The sequence below is a fragment of the Ambystoma mexicanum genome, chromosome 11, assembly GCF_040938575.1.
Source record: "Ambystoma mexicanum isolate Mex_15411 chromosome 11, UKY_AmexF1_1, whole genome shotgun sequence".
Taxonomy (NCBI): Eukaryota; Metazoa; Chordata; class Amphibia; order Caudata; family Ambystomatidae; genus Ambystoma; species Ambystoma mexicanum.
The window spans coordinates 1,358,426,198-1,358,442,686 of record NC_090934.1 but is presented as its reverse complement, the minus strand read 5'-3'; the positions used below and the strand labels follow the sequence as shown (position 1 = coordinate 1,358,442,686).

Genomic DNA, 16,489 nt, shown 5'->3' with positions numbered 1-16,489 from the left:
ATGTTCTGTGATTGATGTCACGCTCCACTTCTGATTTATAATGGGTAGAGGTGAAAAATATTTAGCTATCACTCCTACATTTGCGGCTGACAGGGCCGGTTAATGGCCTGCCAACCTGATCCTTGGCTATGCCTGAGCATATTGAGGGCCTTATCCGGGACTCAGGGCTATTAACGCCCCTGTCTGCCCCCGAAAAGGGTGGTGATAGCTATTTGTACCCCGGCACCTTTTCCTCAGGGCATTAATAATAAATCTCTATACTTCTTGGGAAATTGGAACTGAGTCTGTCGTGCATGCTAAATATCGCTCGTAAATTTTTTTTTAAAAAAGTGAACCTACCAAAGATGCCCACCATGGATAATAGTAAAAGGAGTAAGTCCATTTACGGTTTCCATGGCAGCCATGCTGGCCGAGTGAGCGGGAAGGCAAGTCAGAGCGAAAATCATTTAAGTGGGGCTTTTGTGTGTAGCAGGGAGAACTCTGAGGAAGGAGTGGGGGTGGCGGGCTAGCAGCTGCAAGTAGGGGGACAATGAGGGACAGCAAAGGAAAAATGGCAGATACCTGAGGCACAGATGGCTGCGGAGAACGCAAGCACTTACTACCGCATTCCTTGTCATCTGATTAGCTGGAAACTTTCCTATGTGCTAATATACCTTTTGTGTAAGTTTGCCTCACCAATAGCTGTAGTTTGTTCTCTTCAGCATTTGTCCTGCTTTATTATCTGGTGTACTTGTTGGCCGGCTGAGTCTGGGCAAGCTGTTCTTGGTCTTGTGGTGGCATTTGCCACTGGACACGTTGGTACCATAATGTAGAATCTCCTTCCTTCTGCTATCTTTTGCTTGTTTCTTGTATTGTTTCCTCTACGCTTCGCTGTATGCTGCTTCTGCCTTGCTCTCATTAATTTCCAGCCTGCAGCTTTTTCTCCAGGTTGCCGTCGCTGCCCTTGCTTTCTGCTTTCCGGCTCCCTCTTCGTCTGACCTCTGCATTTTCCACAATGTCGCCTCCCTGCACTTACTCTGCTCATTAGTGGTTGTGCCTGGGGCTTCCTGCTTGCTATTCCCTGTTCCTTGCTTCTACTACTGTGAGTTTCACGCACGCACCTCCCTTCTATAATAATGATGTTGTTTTATAATGTGCTTAATACTGGGTACCAGTTTCCAAGCCTGGGATTCGAACCTGTGTTGCTATGCATTGTCTTGCTTCCAAGACAAACTCGTTGCCCCTGAGCTATCCTCCCAATCCTTTCACAATCTCCTTTTGGAAGCCTTGCGTTGTTCTACCTCTCATTGGACTTTTCAACCTTAATTGGACATTAACTCAATACTATCATTTACCATATGGAAGAGTCCTGAGCTTTTTTGGATTTTTATTACTTACATTGGAGACTGTGTTTACTAAGGTTTGTTTGTGTGCCTTTGGGCTTTTTGCCCTGGAGGTAGACCCTCCGGTTGCCCCTTTGTTTCTGCCTGTTGATCATGGGCAGACATAGTGGTGACTGGTAGGGATCGTTCTTTTCTCTGCATGGAAAGGAGAGTGGTCCCTCAAAAGAAGACTGGAAGAAAGGCAGCAGAAAAGACAGAGGAACAAGAACAACCCTGAGGTTAGAATCCTATTCAAGGGGATAACCTTGACAAGAATCATTGAAACGCCAAAGTGCAGGTCCTCCTTGACCTGACATGTGGGGGGCACTTTCAAGCGGCTATTAGAAAGGACTCTGGTGTAGACCCACAGTACCTTTAAGCACACCATCAGTCCTGGGAAATCAGGGGGCTAGGTGTACACCCAGGACACCATATGTCTACCAAGACCAGCAAGAAAACTCCCAGGATTCTCTCATAACATCAAATCCCTGTGGAAGGTGGTTTCCCCTTGGAAAAATCAGGCAGTGGCATAGAGGGTGTCTAAAACAGAAATGGAGGAAATGGTGTAATGAGTGGTGGTCCAGCACTGCATTTAAGGAGATCTTCTAGGCTTAACTGTATGCCAACACAGTAGGCCTGGAAGGCGCTTTGAGTGAAGAAATTAGGAACCTTTGTGTCGACTTAATTATAGCCGTTGGCAAGAAAAAAGTAGATAGTGCAGCATTGGGCGAGAGAATTGATGAGTATAAAATAGATATAGCCACTCTAAAGGAGGTGCTTCAGCCAATGGACACAGAATTAGTATCTCTGAAGGACATCGCTTTGGCCTTTATCAGAGAAGTGCGAGGATCTCAAGAGCCACTTTCAGAGGGACAACCTCTGCATTCAATTCCTGGCGGAACAATCGGGGGGGAGCAGCCATTTGCAGAATACATGCGGACCCCCCAACAGTCAAACAATATCTACTTGATCCATCCGATAGGCTGTGCAGAGTGCAGATAAGGGGTAAACGGAGAACAGAGTCCATGATTGGTAAGCCACCCAAAACTGGAATCTTTCTGCCCCCAGCCAGTTATTCTGCATATCAAGAGATAATCTGAAGCCATTCATTTAGGTGACCACTGTAGTCAAGAGCCTGAAGCACAAAAGGCTGCAAATGGACGGTGGAAGACTGCTGCTAGGACAACCATTGTCCAAGCCATCTCCCGGAAAGGCAGAGATCTTCACTTTCATTGACAAGGGAGGCCTCCCATGTTTCCTCTCTCCCATGATCTTGTTGGCCAAACCAATTCTGTGTCCTGCATGGCAGAGATCACTCTTCTGGACCAGACCTGTATGTTGCCTGGATCTTGCGCAACCCAGTGCTGTGAAACTAGCACTGCGCTCACATTGTGGGCTCTAGATATTGCTGCTTTCTGCCATGAGGAGGTGCCTTGCTAGAGCCTGAGCCATGTGGTCCTTTCTCTACGTGACTGCTGACCATGTGCAGGTGTTGCCTCGCCTGTGGCATCCTGGAGGTCATCCATAGTCTTGGGATCAGAATCAAGTTCTTCATCATCTTCATCCTGAGTCGTGCCTAGTGTTTGAATCTTGAGGTCGCTGAAAGAGACCAGAACCACTGTTCTCAGCAGTCAAAGTGGTTGAACAAAGAGTACACCTCACCCGCAACACCTGGGCGCAGAATTCTACAATCAACCGTGAGAGCAAACCTCTTGAATGGCCTAGACCTTCCAAGGGTCATTGCTCTTCATTGTCTGGATTCTAAAGGCTTGTGAGCATTCATGTTTTTGTGTCTCCCTAGTACCCATTCACTAACATTGTGCGTAAAGTCCCTCCCTGCTGGTATCCTTGCGTTGCATTTGGTGGTGAAACCTGGATTTCTGCATCCTGCTTGGTGGCTTTCTAGACATCCAGGACTGGTAGTCTGCAACCTCCCTACAGCAAAATCCTATTGTATATATTTTATGAAAATGGTCAGTGTCCAAAGCACTGCGTTACTGCACTCAGCCCATTGCTTCCTATTGCAGAATGTTTGACTAACTCTTCAAAACTCCCCCCACAAACCCCCCCAACCCCTCCTCCCACCCCAAAGTAGCCGAAACCTGGTTCCTGGAACACTGTTGAAAACATGTTCATACATTAGGGTGGACTTGTTAAGTTTAGTTACTCTTTACTGGTTGTCTTATAAAGTCCTCTGATACTTGTATAGTAATATTTTTTGCCACTTAATTGTAACAGTATTTACCCATAACTTTATAATTCTAAAGTGGGCTGGGCTGCTCACTTGGACACAACTGTGATTATATATGTGTATATATGCATGTTTTTCTTGTCTGTGTTATATTTGCTTTGTTAATGAGTTGTTAAATAAGTGTATTCTTACCTGTGTGGGTAATCTAATGCTTGATAAATTCATGTGTGTGTTAGCTGTGCTTTAGACCAAGCTTCTGAACTCCTTACTGCCCTGCCTCCTTTCCAAGTGAACGCTTTGTTAGACTAGTGCCAATTAAGATTTTCTTCACAGAAACCTAAAACTATAGTGGTTTTGAAAAACCTCAACGCAAGGTATCTCGTGGAATGGGCACAATGCAGTTAATTTGCCATATGTGTCTTTGATACTATTACTGGTGGCATAATGGGGCATTCGCAAGCTAGGGTGTATGCCAGTAACCTTAATGAAAGTCATGTGGGTCACAAGAGTATACTGCTTAGTGATTTTATGGTGTCTTAATGATGTCCTATAGATAAATGCACTGAGATGTCAAGATATTGTCTACAACCGAGGAGGCCAACCAGAACACGAACAGCGGGATGATTTGATCTGTAATTTGCTAAATGTGTGCGTATGATCGACAAGCTATGTTGGTCGCGATTAGGAAAATGGGTGCATTAAAGTTGCACACTTATTTAATAAAACAGTTGAATAAAAAACTTTCTTTACCCAGCATTACTGCTCAGTAAGGTATAATGATAATTTGCATCCATTTAATAATGTATGTGTGTAATGGCTCATAAGCGAGGGTGCTGCTGGGCATGTGCTGCCGTAAGGATAGCTTTGCACATGGTGGCACTATCTAACGGTATGTGGTAGTTGTGGTGTCACAGGGTTTATTTGAGCATTGGATTGAGGCATCCGTATATGTACATCTGTACTGTGAATACTGTGAATACTGTGAATATGAAGTCTCTAACTAATAAGTCATTTCCTGCATAAGGCGGTGCTAATTGTACATGTGAGTGACCATTCTTCATATAATGGCAACACCATCACAAAAGAGGCTGTAACTTGTATATAATGTAGGATCTATCTGGCATGTGAGGTTATATTGGCGCAAACATTTCAGTCTTTGGACATTTGAAGCTGTTATTTTCATGTGTTGCAAACATCTGAACGTGTGATGTGATATAGCTTGTGTGTAGGCATCATGAAGCAAGACACATACAACAGATTCAAAGTTCAAAATAAATACTTTTAACTTAAATATCAGGATGGACAAAGGCCTAACTTGCCCTGTGCTAAGGAGGGATTTCCCTACCTAAAGAAACTAAGGAAAGTCAGAATCAAAGAGTTCAACTGACAAACCTGTCTGTGTCCAAAACCTATGCTTGCCCTCACAACTAAATCTGTAAAATGTGTAGGGATGGCAGCAACCAAAAAGAAAACAATGTTTAACACAAACGTTTGAACTTATTCCAGCTCACAGCTTCCGTTCAGCTCCCTTCCTCAAGTGTGAAACAGTTCCACAAAAAACTCTCAAAATGACCATCAATAACTTGAATCGGGACACGGGGTTCCTTTCACCAAGTCAGGACTCGGGGTTCCATTCCCCAAGATTTCAGTAACAAAGCAAAGTGTGTTTTTTTTCTGAATTTAAAGTTCCAAAGTTCACGTTTTCAACCATAAGTTCTTTGTAGTTTGTAGCTTTTTCACACAAGTGATACTCCTTGTAATTTCCACTGTTCTTGTAACTTTTAAAGTTCCACTGTAAATCAAGCGTCAGCACCTTTGTTTGTAGGTTCCTTAAAGTCACATTCAATTTAGAACTTAACATGCCATGGTTTATTTATCCTTTAAAGTTGTATTCATTTCAGCATTTTAATATACCATGGGTTGTTTGGATTTAAGTTCTGTTCCCTTGTTGGGTTCAAAAATGTCTTGGTTTTGATTCAGTTCGGTATTGAATAATTATGAGGTTTGCTTCATATTCCTTTGCGTTTTTTCTGTTGTTCAATAAGTGTTTATTTCCCTTTAATTGGATTGCCCAGTGTTCGGAGACCTTCGAAAACGTGTTTCTTGCCACACGCGACCACTCCGACACAAAGTAACCTCAGTTTTTTTAGCTCTTCGGAAAACGTGCTTATTTAAGGCATGCGGCCATTGCGATACAAAGTATTCAGCATATAACACAGTTCACATACTCCGCCACCGGGTTTCCCGTTTATTAGAAACTCACTGGTCACTTTCCTCGTTCTTGTTGCAGTGCGGATCACACAGCCTCTTGATATTAATGTCAGGGCTCCAGCTCCTACCCTTCAGACACCCCTCTATTGGTTCTCTCACACAGGGGAACGCGCACTTCAAGCAACGAGGAATGGGGCAGCCTTCCTGCACGGCTACCCTCAATGTGCTCAGCCAGCTCCAGGGAGTCCCCGTTCCCCCGCCACAATACCATGGACGCCTCTCTCCTTGGTCCCCAGCATCCTGCTCCTGTCGTGCTCTCTTCCACTGGGCAGGTCTCCTTTTACAAGCTGCAGGTGTGAATGCTCAATTAGCCCTGCCTGACCACAATCAAAGGTACATGCCTGACCTTCACAGATCTTAGCAGGCCTCTTCCTCGTCCCATTACTAGAGTGGTAAAAGAGTGTAGTCTTCATTGCTCTTGGTTGCTTCTTCATCACAGAACTGTCAAGTGTCAATTGTGGGGAAGTGAGGCAAACTGGCTTATAAAAGCCTATGAAGGTTGGGGATGGGTTGGGTTGTTTGTCAATAGGAAAAGGGGAATACCATGTCTCGCCCAAGGGCACCCCACTCCCATTCCCTACTGACCCGCCACCCAGGTGATCCTCCCTCACTTCTATAGCCTTTCCCTGGCCACCTGCGCAGAGGACCCAAGGGTTTTAGGAGTGAGAATACCCTCAGGTTTCTCACGCTTGCCTAATAGCTGGCATTAAGATAACAGTAACTGCATACGGCAGAACAGGTAATGCCTGCACCCCGGGCACATCAAAGCAGCACTGTAGTCCTTTTATTGTGGGCAACTAGACTCATTTATTTTCTGACTAAATATCTTTTTGTTATATGTTCACTTATACATATTGTGGTGTTTGTTTATATCAGCAATGTCGCATCCTCTAATATAATCTTTGTCAAAGTCCTTGTAACATCATGTCCACTCCAGTCTTCAAAAAGTCATGTTGAGGCCATTTTCTGTCATGCAATTGGGTGAGTGATATCACTTTCACTGCCCATGGCACTTTGGTGAATTGACGTCCTGGACTCTAATACCTCCTTGCCAATCTTATTGGGTGATGCATTGTTGTTTCTGTGCTTTTTATTGACACCTTTTAAGCGTTCTACAATTGTTTTGGACATCATAATTGTATGTTTTTACGACTGTGCTTTTCCTGAAAAATACTCGATAAAGCGTACACACTAACCATTCTCCTGTTGTCTAAAAGTTCAAATATGTCGTATTACAGCTTTATGCTTCATTAGGGTTATTGATTGACTGGACTGTCTCTTTTTTTTATTTTGGAAGAAAGACTCGAGGTTCTGTGTTTCGGAATTTCTGAAGAGCTGTCTGTGTAAGAGAGTATGATTATTTATTCTCTTGGCATCTCTAACCGTTTCTGGGTCGCTTATCTAGAAATTTAAAAGTAACTACCTGTTTTGTTGTTTTCAGGTCACTATCAAAGGAAAGATGTTCCCTCATACCGGAATGGGAAAATCGGTGTTTTTACGCCAGGAAATATGCAATGATGAGAATGGTGAAGGTTCATCCCTGTCCACTGTCATGTGTTCGGTCGAAGACCTGGCCCTGGCTCACTATAGGCAGGAGGGCTATGATCAAGGTAATTTCAGCGATTATTTATTTTGTTGGTGGCACTTCATTCATTTCATTTAGATTTTGTTTGTGTTTATTCCGCTAAAGCCTCTGCAGCTTGAGGAGTCCGTTTTTCTTTAGAAACTTTTGTGTAATGAACTTTACGATATGAAAGAGCGACTACTGGGGTGCAAGTGTAAGAAACAGTTCATATTGGGAAACTATATTGGGGTGTTAGAGATCTTCTTATCTTTAGCGTATGTTGTATATATCGGCTTAATCTAGGCTTCTCGGTTCCTATTGTATTTTTAGAGACATTTTTCCCAAACCTAGTATGGTGAGCAAATTAATCTGCACCGGCTTTGTCACCTTTCCTTATTTTGCAGTGTAGACAGATGACCGCTCAGTTCCCCCCAGGTTTTAAGACCCTGTTTGCCAGTATGCAGCATTTTTCCAAAGCTTTTTGCTTTCTATGGTTTTGTTCTCTTTTTTAGCATGCAGGCAGCATGCATAGCTTTAGAATACATGACAGTTAAATTCATTCTGGACTTTTAAGACTCTTTCCCAGCATGCATCTTTCTAATGCCTTCCTTTCTTGTGGGTTTTCTAGGTGTTTCGCTGCAACCCTGTTATGCAGCTTTACTCCAAAGGGATTTCTCTTGTGATCACTTTCTCGCTCCCTGTCCTCCACTCTTCCGGCTCTCCCATTGTTGTCTCTCTGACCCCGAGACCTCCAATTGGGGTTTGTGAGATCCTTTCTTTAGGGGGCAGCTGATTAACAGTGTACGCTCGTCCCTTCTCCTTGCCCTCTCTCCACGCCTGGATAGACACTGGCTCCTTGTATCCAGGTTGCTCATCTCAGCACATTTGGACAGTTTCCCAGCCATACCCATACTTCAGACCATTCTCCACTCAGCAGAGTTTTCCTTCTTAGCTTCAGAAGTATCCAAGAGGAGGCAGGCTCTCTACCCCAGACCTCACTCTCCAGATTTACTTTTTTGCTGACAACTCTGTGTGACAAACTCTGCAGTTTCCTTTCTCTCGCTAGTGCGTTTACCAGCCCTACTCGGTTGTGGGAATAGAAAGAAAGACCCCCATTTGGATCCTAAAAATCTCTTAAAATCAATCACATTACCCCTTCTCTCGTATTCGCTCATCACTCGTCCCTCTTCTCTCGCCTCCCAAATATATTTATCCCTAGTGCATACTAACTAATTCACTGTTCAATATTTCTTTCAATAATAAGACTCTTTTCAAACCCCAGAGGATCGGACTGTCGACCTTTGTCTCTGCCCCATTAGTTGTAGATTGCACCTAGCATCCCATGAATACGCTTGACCTGAAGAGCTAGACCCAAAGAGGAAGACTGAAGTATGACTCATTGTTGCTGGTTCCACATTGTCCTGAGAAGGTTGAACTGTTGCCTGGTGTGATGGCAACTGTTCTCATTAGCATTCTGCTAGAAGCGCAATCTTACAATTGTAGTCTGTAGGCCACTCAGGGGAGGCACAACGCACAAAAGAGGGCCATACAAAAAGTCAACCCACAACTGCGTGAGAAGCTTTCCCCGGGCAAGATACGAGGAGCTGGACTGGCAAGGAGGTGGGGGTACAGGATTGGGAAGAGCGTAGGATGATTAGGCGAGAGCCACAGAGTGGTAAAGGAGGAAGAGGGGGGGAGGCCCCCTGCAATCAGAGGGATGGTAGGGAAGCAAAGGTGAACGCCCTTGCAGGGGTTGGCCTTCGGCATGCAGCCCTCTGCAACTTCATTCTTTTGCAGGCATGCTATAGGAGTAGATCCTAATCTTGCCTTTTTCTAAAGTCATTTTTCAGTTGGATATGCATGGTTGAGAATGTTTAATATTTCCTGGATTTAACTGTTTCACTTTAGGAATTCACGGTGAAGGCTCCACATTCAGCACGCTCTTTAGTTTGCTTATGTGGGATATTATCTTCATGGAAGGAGTGCCAGATGTCTTCAGAAATGCCTATCAGGTATTTAAAAGTATTTGTTTTCCAGGAATCAGTGATTCAAAATTCAAACCGAATCTACCACCCTCTGCTTATCCCCATGAATAATTGTATTTGCTTGTGGTGGTTTTCTGTATGCAGAGTGCACCCGTCCTTCTCTGTTGGAGTAGCAGAATGAGCAGTACAGGTCATGTGAACAGATGCTGTTGCTTATACATTACTTTCGCTTAGGCATTGCTTTGAAATCCCTTTTAAGAAATGTGAGCAACATTGTACATAGGCTATGTTGCAGTATAGTCTGGGCCTACTTTCTGAAAATTCATTATTATATTTTGTGTTTATTATTTAAAGGTGCTTTTGGTTGTGCATCTATAAGTGTTAAGAAGGTTTATAAGTTAATGACATCCACCATTTTGGCTTCAAGGGACTGGAGAGGTTGTGCTTAGGGAGTCAGATGCAGCACAACAAAGAGCGTGATTATTGTAGGTGCTCCCCTGCTATGATGGTTCAGCCCTTTCTGCTGACCTTTCAGTAGCAAGGCCAGCTTGTCAAACATACAGAGAAGTCAGTCAGGGGCCTCAGTTATCCACAGGACTTCATTCATTTTGTCATTTGTATAGCTCCTTTCACCATAATTACATTGAATGCCCTCAACAAGAAAGGGGGTGGGGGGGGCAATTATGGGAAAATTGGGGAGAGCTATTATGCGTGTGTGCATTTCAGCCATTAACATTATGAGAGGGTCGCCAAGACCCTGATAGTCACCCATCTCTGAATGGCATGTGGATGGGTGGAAGGAGGTATACTAGGAACTAAGCAGGAAGTTGTGTGTAAGAGGATAGATAGTTATGTGAGTAGCGACTTTTCAAACCTTTTGTCAAAATTTTGTCCTGAAAGGTAGCTGCATTCTTATGGCATGGGTGTTGTGCAATCGTGTTTGAGTTATATGTGAGAGCAGATGTGTGTAGGTGTGAGGTGGTGCCTTCAGCGAAGTTCCCCTTGGTTCCATCTTGGTACAAAGAGCAGTGCTTAATCTTACATACGATCTAAGTGCAATAAATATCCCCTATGTGTGGATCTAAGAATACATTGCCCACCCCCAGGTTCTTTGAGTGTGATGCAGTGCCTGTCTCATATGTCTAGTTGCAGCGGAAATGCTCATCCTCGTATGCGTTAGTTACGTACAGTGCTAAACGCCAATGATGATTCAAATGCAATTAATTATCATCCCTCAAATTGATCCAATAGTTTGAGCTGAAGGTGCGTTTTAAGTGTGATATGTTGCTCACCCCAGGACCTATTAGAGTGCAATACCCAGCCCACTTTCAAGCATCCCTATCGAGTGCAACTTACTGGATGCCCTCTTGACTCCTCCATACTCTGGGTCATGGCTGCATTTATTTGGGAGTGGGGGGGGGCAGTGGCTCAGGGGGAAGTGTGTGGGGGCAGAGCTCCGATGATAAATGAGAGACATGGTAAGGTAACAATGTCAGACAGGTGAGGTGGGCATAGGAAGGGGGTCTGACTGCTGGTCGTGCTTGCGTGTGGAGGGAGGGTGCAGGAGGGTTTAGGATGCAGGAGGGAGCAGGCAGATTTTGAGGGCCTTCCTGAAGGCCAAGTGATGCTCTTTGAGACGGAGAGTGAGGGAGTTCTAGAAGGTAGGTGCAAGGATGGAGAAGCATGCTCCTCCTAGTCTGGAGAACTTGAAAGGGGGGACTGCCAGAAGGTGTGCAGAGCCTGATCTGGGGACGGGGTGGGGTGGTAGTGTGTGAGTTTCATTTTGAGGAATTCAGGACCTTTCTTAAGGATGGCACTGTGGGTAATGCACATGGCTTTGAAAGAAGCTTGGTGGCTCATGGGCAGCCAGTGGAGTACCCAGAGTGAAAGGGAGATGTGCTCTCTGGGGGAAGAGTGCGAGGAGAAGCTTTGCTGCAGAGTTGTGGATCCGTTGGCGCTTTCTGAGTTGGGATGTATGTGCGCCTAGATAGAGGGCGTTAGAGTAGTCTAGGCGAGAAAGGATGATGGCCATCATTGCAGAGACTCTATAAGGTTTAGAGAGATACAAAAAAATCCTCTTGAGAATGCAGAGGTGGAAGTTGCATGGTCTGGAGACTGCATTGATTTGGCCAAAAAGGGTCAGGCCTGAGCTAGTGCATCCTAGGTTTTTGACTGAGGACAATGCAATGGGTGAGGGTCCTAAGGAAGGCGGCCACAGGGCAGGTTGGGTAAGGATGAGTTATTTTGATGCACGTTAGGATTTCGTTTTTTTCCAGATTGAGAAGGTGGAAGTGGTGGTTTGTCATCCAGCGGTCTGTCTGAGAGGCAAGGTACAAGATCTGGGTGGGGGAAGACCGGGAATTGGGGATCTTGAGGATGACCCGAGTGTCATCGGTGTAGTTGTAGCAGTGAGATTGTGGGAGCGGATAAGCACAGGGAGTGGGTGAAAAATTAGAGGTTGAAGAGGGACGCTCCCTGAGGGACTCCTTGGGGCAGAGGAGAGCAGATGGAGGAACATTATTTGGGAGCGGTCAGAGAGGAAAGAGGAGATCCATTTTAGGGCGGTATCCCTGATGCATAGGGCAGAGAGTCATCTGTTCGTGAGGATGTAGTGGTTGATCGTGTCGAAAGCTGCCTAGGGGGTCAAGGAGGATGAGTGTGGCGCAGCCTTCAGAGCCTGCTGTGCTTTTAAGGTTGTACATGGACATTTACAATCCAGGATTCATTACCCCTCTAATCCATGAAGTTCCTGACATGTCACTTTCCGCTCTCCCACACCACAGTGTGTATTTTCCACTTGATCTACTGTCCACCACAAAGTAACACAGCCTAGCTGAATGAATTTACCAACCTCATCGCTGCATCAGCTGTCAACCATTCCATCAATGTCTTCCTAGGAGAAAGCAATCTGCCAGGACCGCATGAAACCAAGAAAACCTAAGGAGCTTTCCTCAATCTCTTTGAAGCCCTTCACAACACATAACCCATCACTTTTTCTGGATAATTTTTTATTGCGTGTGTGACAGGCTGTGTGCATTAGCATGTGTAGAATGTTGTGTGCAACTCCCCACTCGGATGCCTCCTTGTTTCAAAATGATTATATACTTGCAATAAAGCAGATTGTGGGATCTATCTTTTCATGTACTGGGACTAAACCCAAATATCTACCTAATTAACACTGCATGTTTTTATGGCTCTTTCACAATATTAAAATTTCATTCCCGTAATAGCTCAAATGAATTCAGGTGTCATTGCACACTCGATCCCCTAATTGCATGTTCTTTGTTCCAGGCTTTCCCGCTAGATCTGTACACAGACAGTTTCTTTGAGAACAGGAGCGCTGCCATTGCGACCCGGCTCGAGCTGCTCCAGGAGGCTTCCACCGAGACCCTGGAAGAGATGATAGCAGATGTATGGAATGTGCAGCAGGGCAAAGCGGCGGCGCTCGTCAGCTGGGAACGGTTCACTTCCCTGCAACAGGCTCAGGTATGTACTCTGATTCTTATGGACCATCTTCTGCTATTTTAAAATGTTTTGCGGTCAAATTCTTGTCAACCATGTTTTATTTATGCTCGTCTGACAGTCGAGGTGGAATCTTAACAGCATTTAGTTTCATATATCAACCTAGTGATAAAGAACTGTGTACCTAGGTTTTCTATGTCGAAAGAGTATTGCTCCCATTTCATTGGCGTGTGAAGTTATATATTGACTTGCTTAACTGATAAGTGAAGCAGGTGGGCATTTCGAAGGGATTGTGTCCTCCGACGTATTCCTTATCTTAGATATCTCCTTCCAGCTCTGCTGGCCTCGGAAATTCTTTCTCTAGAGGGCGCTGCGCGTCGACGTCCTCCGAGTCGATGTCCCTTGACAGCTGCCGTATCGACGTCGATGTCATCCTGCCTATAAAGGCCGCGGGCAGCGTCCGTTGCTCAGTTCCATTTTTCCGCGCTTACTCAGTGCCTCGGAATACCGTTGCTCAGTTTTGTCAGGTTAATCCTATTTACCTCGAGTTATTCGATCCGTACTCGATGGCTTCTTCGTCGGAACCGACAACTCCTCGGTCCGGCTTCAAAAAATGCCGAGATTGTGGGAAAAAGATGTCGCTGACTGACCCTCACAGAGTTTGTCTGTAGTGTTTGGGAGCTGAACACCATTGTTCGGAGTGCGAGGACTGTATGTCCATGACAGCTAAGACCCTGAAGGAGCGTAGGGGGAAGCTGGAGAAAGGTAAGACTTTTAAAGCTTCTTCTTCCTCGACGAAGTCGAGACATTCGTCTCCTCGTCACCATTCGCGCTCCAGGTCTCGGAGTGGGTCCCATCACTCCTCTACATCGAAGCACTCGAAGAGGAGACGTCCAAGATCCCCTTCTCCGTCTTCCTCTTCCTCTGTTTCTCCAAAGAGAGAATCCCTTGCCCCACGAAACATAGTTCCCGGGCTGAATGGGAGGAATTCCGCAAAAGTATGATGTGCGTCTTCGAGAAAGCGGCCTCGACCCCCTCGAAGACTGCCGAGAGCGATGCTCTGGTCGAAAGACCCGAAGGTGAAAAACGCCGCGAGTCGCAGTACCCAGCGAAGGAAACTTCTCGAGCGCGTCTCGAACCCTCGAGTAAGACTACGACCTCAAAACCTTCTTCGAAGGTTCCGTCGACGCCGTCGACGAAGGTACCGTCGACGCCGAGGTCGGTGTCTTCGGCGCCGTTGTCGAAGGGACCTTCGACACACGGGTCTGTCGACTCGACGCCATCTTCAACACCGGCGTTGACGCCAAGAAAAGTCACGGTTACGACATACCCAGTGGCTATCCCCAGGTCCTCGATGACGATGGCGTCGAGATTGTCGACTTCCTCGAGCAGAATCCCAATTCTGTCAAGGTCATCGAGGCCTCCGCCTTTGTTTTCAACGCCACTCCCGAAGCCTTCGGCGTCGACGACATTGACGTTTTCGAGGCCGATTATGACAAGTTTGGCACCTTCTGCCTTGGAGATGGGGTTTACACCCTTTATGAGTTCAGAACAATTGAGAACTATGTCCTCAATTATGGAAGAGGGTGAATTGTCTGAACAGGAAGACACATTTGAGTTGCAGGGACCTGCAACCCCAGTTAGAGAGGAGTTATCCTCTGAAGAACGCAGGTTAAAGGATCTTCATGATTCCTTACATGAGGCAAGTGGGTTAGACACCCCCTGAGGTGGAGTTTGCTAGGCCAGACCCGGGGGAGCATGCTGAAACCCCCTATAGAGCCTTAATGGCCAGGATCACAGAGTTTATGGGGTGGTCTGCACCTTCACAGTCTTTCCAACAAGATGACCTCACGGATATTCTTGACAAAGGCCCACAGGAGGATCCTCTAGTGCCCTTTCATAAAGCTCTTCAGAGGAAGATTATGACGAACTGGGAAACCCCAGATGTCGTCCCGGCAGTAAATAAAAAACTGTCTACAAAATACAGGGTATCTTCTGCAGACCCGGAGTTTTTGTCAAAACACCCATCCCCAGAAAGTCTGGTGGTACAGGCAGCATTTTCTACTGATGTCAAGACTGCTTACCCTACCATCCCACAGGACAGGGACGATAAAAAATATGATGCTATGGCAAAGAAAGTTTTTTCGGCATGTAGCATGGCGTTAAAATCTGTTAATGCTACTTGCACCCTTGCTAGATTCAGCCATACACTTTGGGAGTGTGCTTCTACAAAGGCTGACTGCATCCCGGAGGGAGAAGAAAGGGAGGCGTTCCTGAATATCATACAGGACGGTAAAGACGCTATGTGCGAATCCCTCCAGACGGGCATTGATTCGGCTGACAGTATCAGCAGAGCAATGGCGGCAAGTACAACAACCAGGAGATTCGCTTGGTTGAGAAAGTCTGGTTTTGCCCCAGATGTGCAAGCCAGGCTCTTGAACATGCCATTCGATGGCTCTTCTTTGTTCGGGAAAAAGGCGGATGACAGTTTAGAGAAACTGCAAACTTCAAAAGCAGCAGCAAAATCCCTAGGCGCTGCAATCCGTCAGACACCTTTTCGTCCCACAGGAACCTGTGCGAGGGGCAAGTCCTTTCGCTTCTACTCCGCATTCGGAAGAGGTAGAGGACGACCGGCTCCAAGGGGACAAAGAAGAACTACCTGAGGTGGACGGGGTAGATATTCAAAAGCCTCAGCAACAGCAGGTGCCTCTTTACCATCTGCATCAGCCGCCCCAAAACCACTCTGAGGACTTCCCTCACAGGACACCTGTAGGAGGCAGTTTGACTCAACATCTGGCGGAATGGCAGGCTATCACGTCAGATGCTTGGGCATTGAAAACAGTTGCCCAAGGTTACTGCCTGCCTTTCCTACGCATACCTCAGAGTCATCCACCGGGGATCAGCTCTCAGAAAGCTCCAGATCCGCTCCTCTTGCAGGAAATTTTGGACCTGCTAGAGAAAGGTGCCATAGAACCGGTACCTATAGCGGAGAGGAACAAGAGCTGGTACTCCCCTTACTTTCTTATTCCAAAGAAAGACGGAGGACTGAGACCCATCTTGGACTTGCGAGAATTGAACAAATTCCTCAGGAAAGACAAATTCAAGATGGTCACTCTTTCTCAGATCCCTCAGGCCCTTCAGTTCCAGGACTGGTTGGTATCTCTGGACCTTCAGGACGCTTATTTCCATGTGCCTATCCATCTCAAACACAGGAAATACCTGAGGTTCGCAATTGGCAACTCTCATTATCAATTTCGAGTGCTGCCATTTGGGCTGACCTCCGCCCCGAGGGTCTTCACCAAGTTAATGTCGGTAGTGGCGGCAAGTCTAAGGAGGGAAGGGATTCACGTCTACCCCTACCTGGACGATTGGTTGATCAGGCTGTATCTTCGGAACAAGCTCAGATCCAGCTAAATCACGTTTGCCACTCCCTTCACAAACTGGGCTTCTCCCTCAATTTAAAGAAGTCACAAATGATACCATCGCAGAGACTCCAGTTCATAGGAGCGATCCTGGACACTTCCCTGGGAAAAGCCTCGCCACCAGAGGTGAGGGCTCAAGATATTCTACAGATGGTTACCAAGTTCCAAGATGCCCAACGTCTCCCAGCCTTCGACTTTTTGAGGTTGCTAGGCCTCATGGCATCCTGCATTTT

General features: G+C 46.0%; 1 protein-coding gene across 4 annotated transcripts in view; it reads left to right on the top strand.

The window, feature by feature from the left end:
* Nucleotides 1–16,489, top strand: part of FAN1 (FANCD2 and FANCI associated nuclease 1) — a 169,252-nt gene that overhangs the window by 124,218 nt on the left and 28,545 nt on the right. For all 4 annotated transcript variants that reach the window (XM_069624918.1, XM_069624919.1, XM_069624916.1 and 1 more), the window contains 3 exons: nt 7,265–7,433; nt 9,296–9,399; nt 12,664–12,858. In XM_069624918.1, coding sequence (XP_069481019.1) covers nt 7,265–7,433; nt 9,296–9,399; nt 12,664–12,858 — 468 coding nt within the window. The remainder of the gene's footprint in view (nt 1–7,264; nt 7,434–9,295; nt 9,400–12,663; nt 12,859–16,489) is intronic.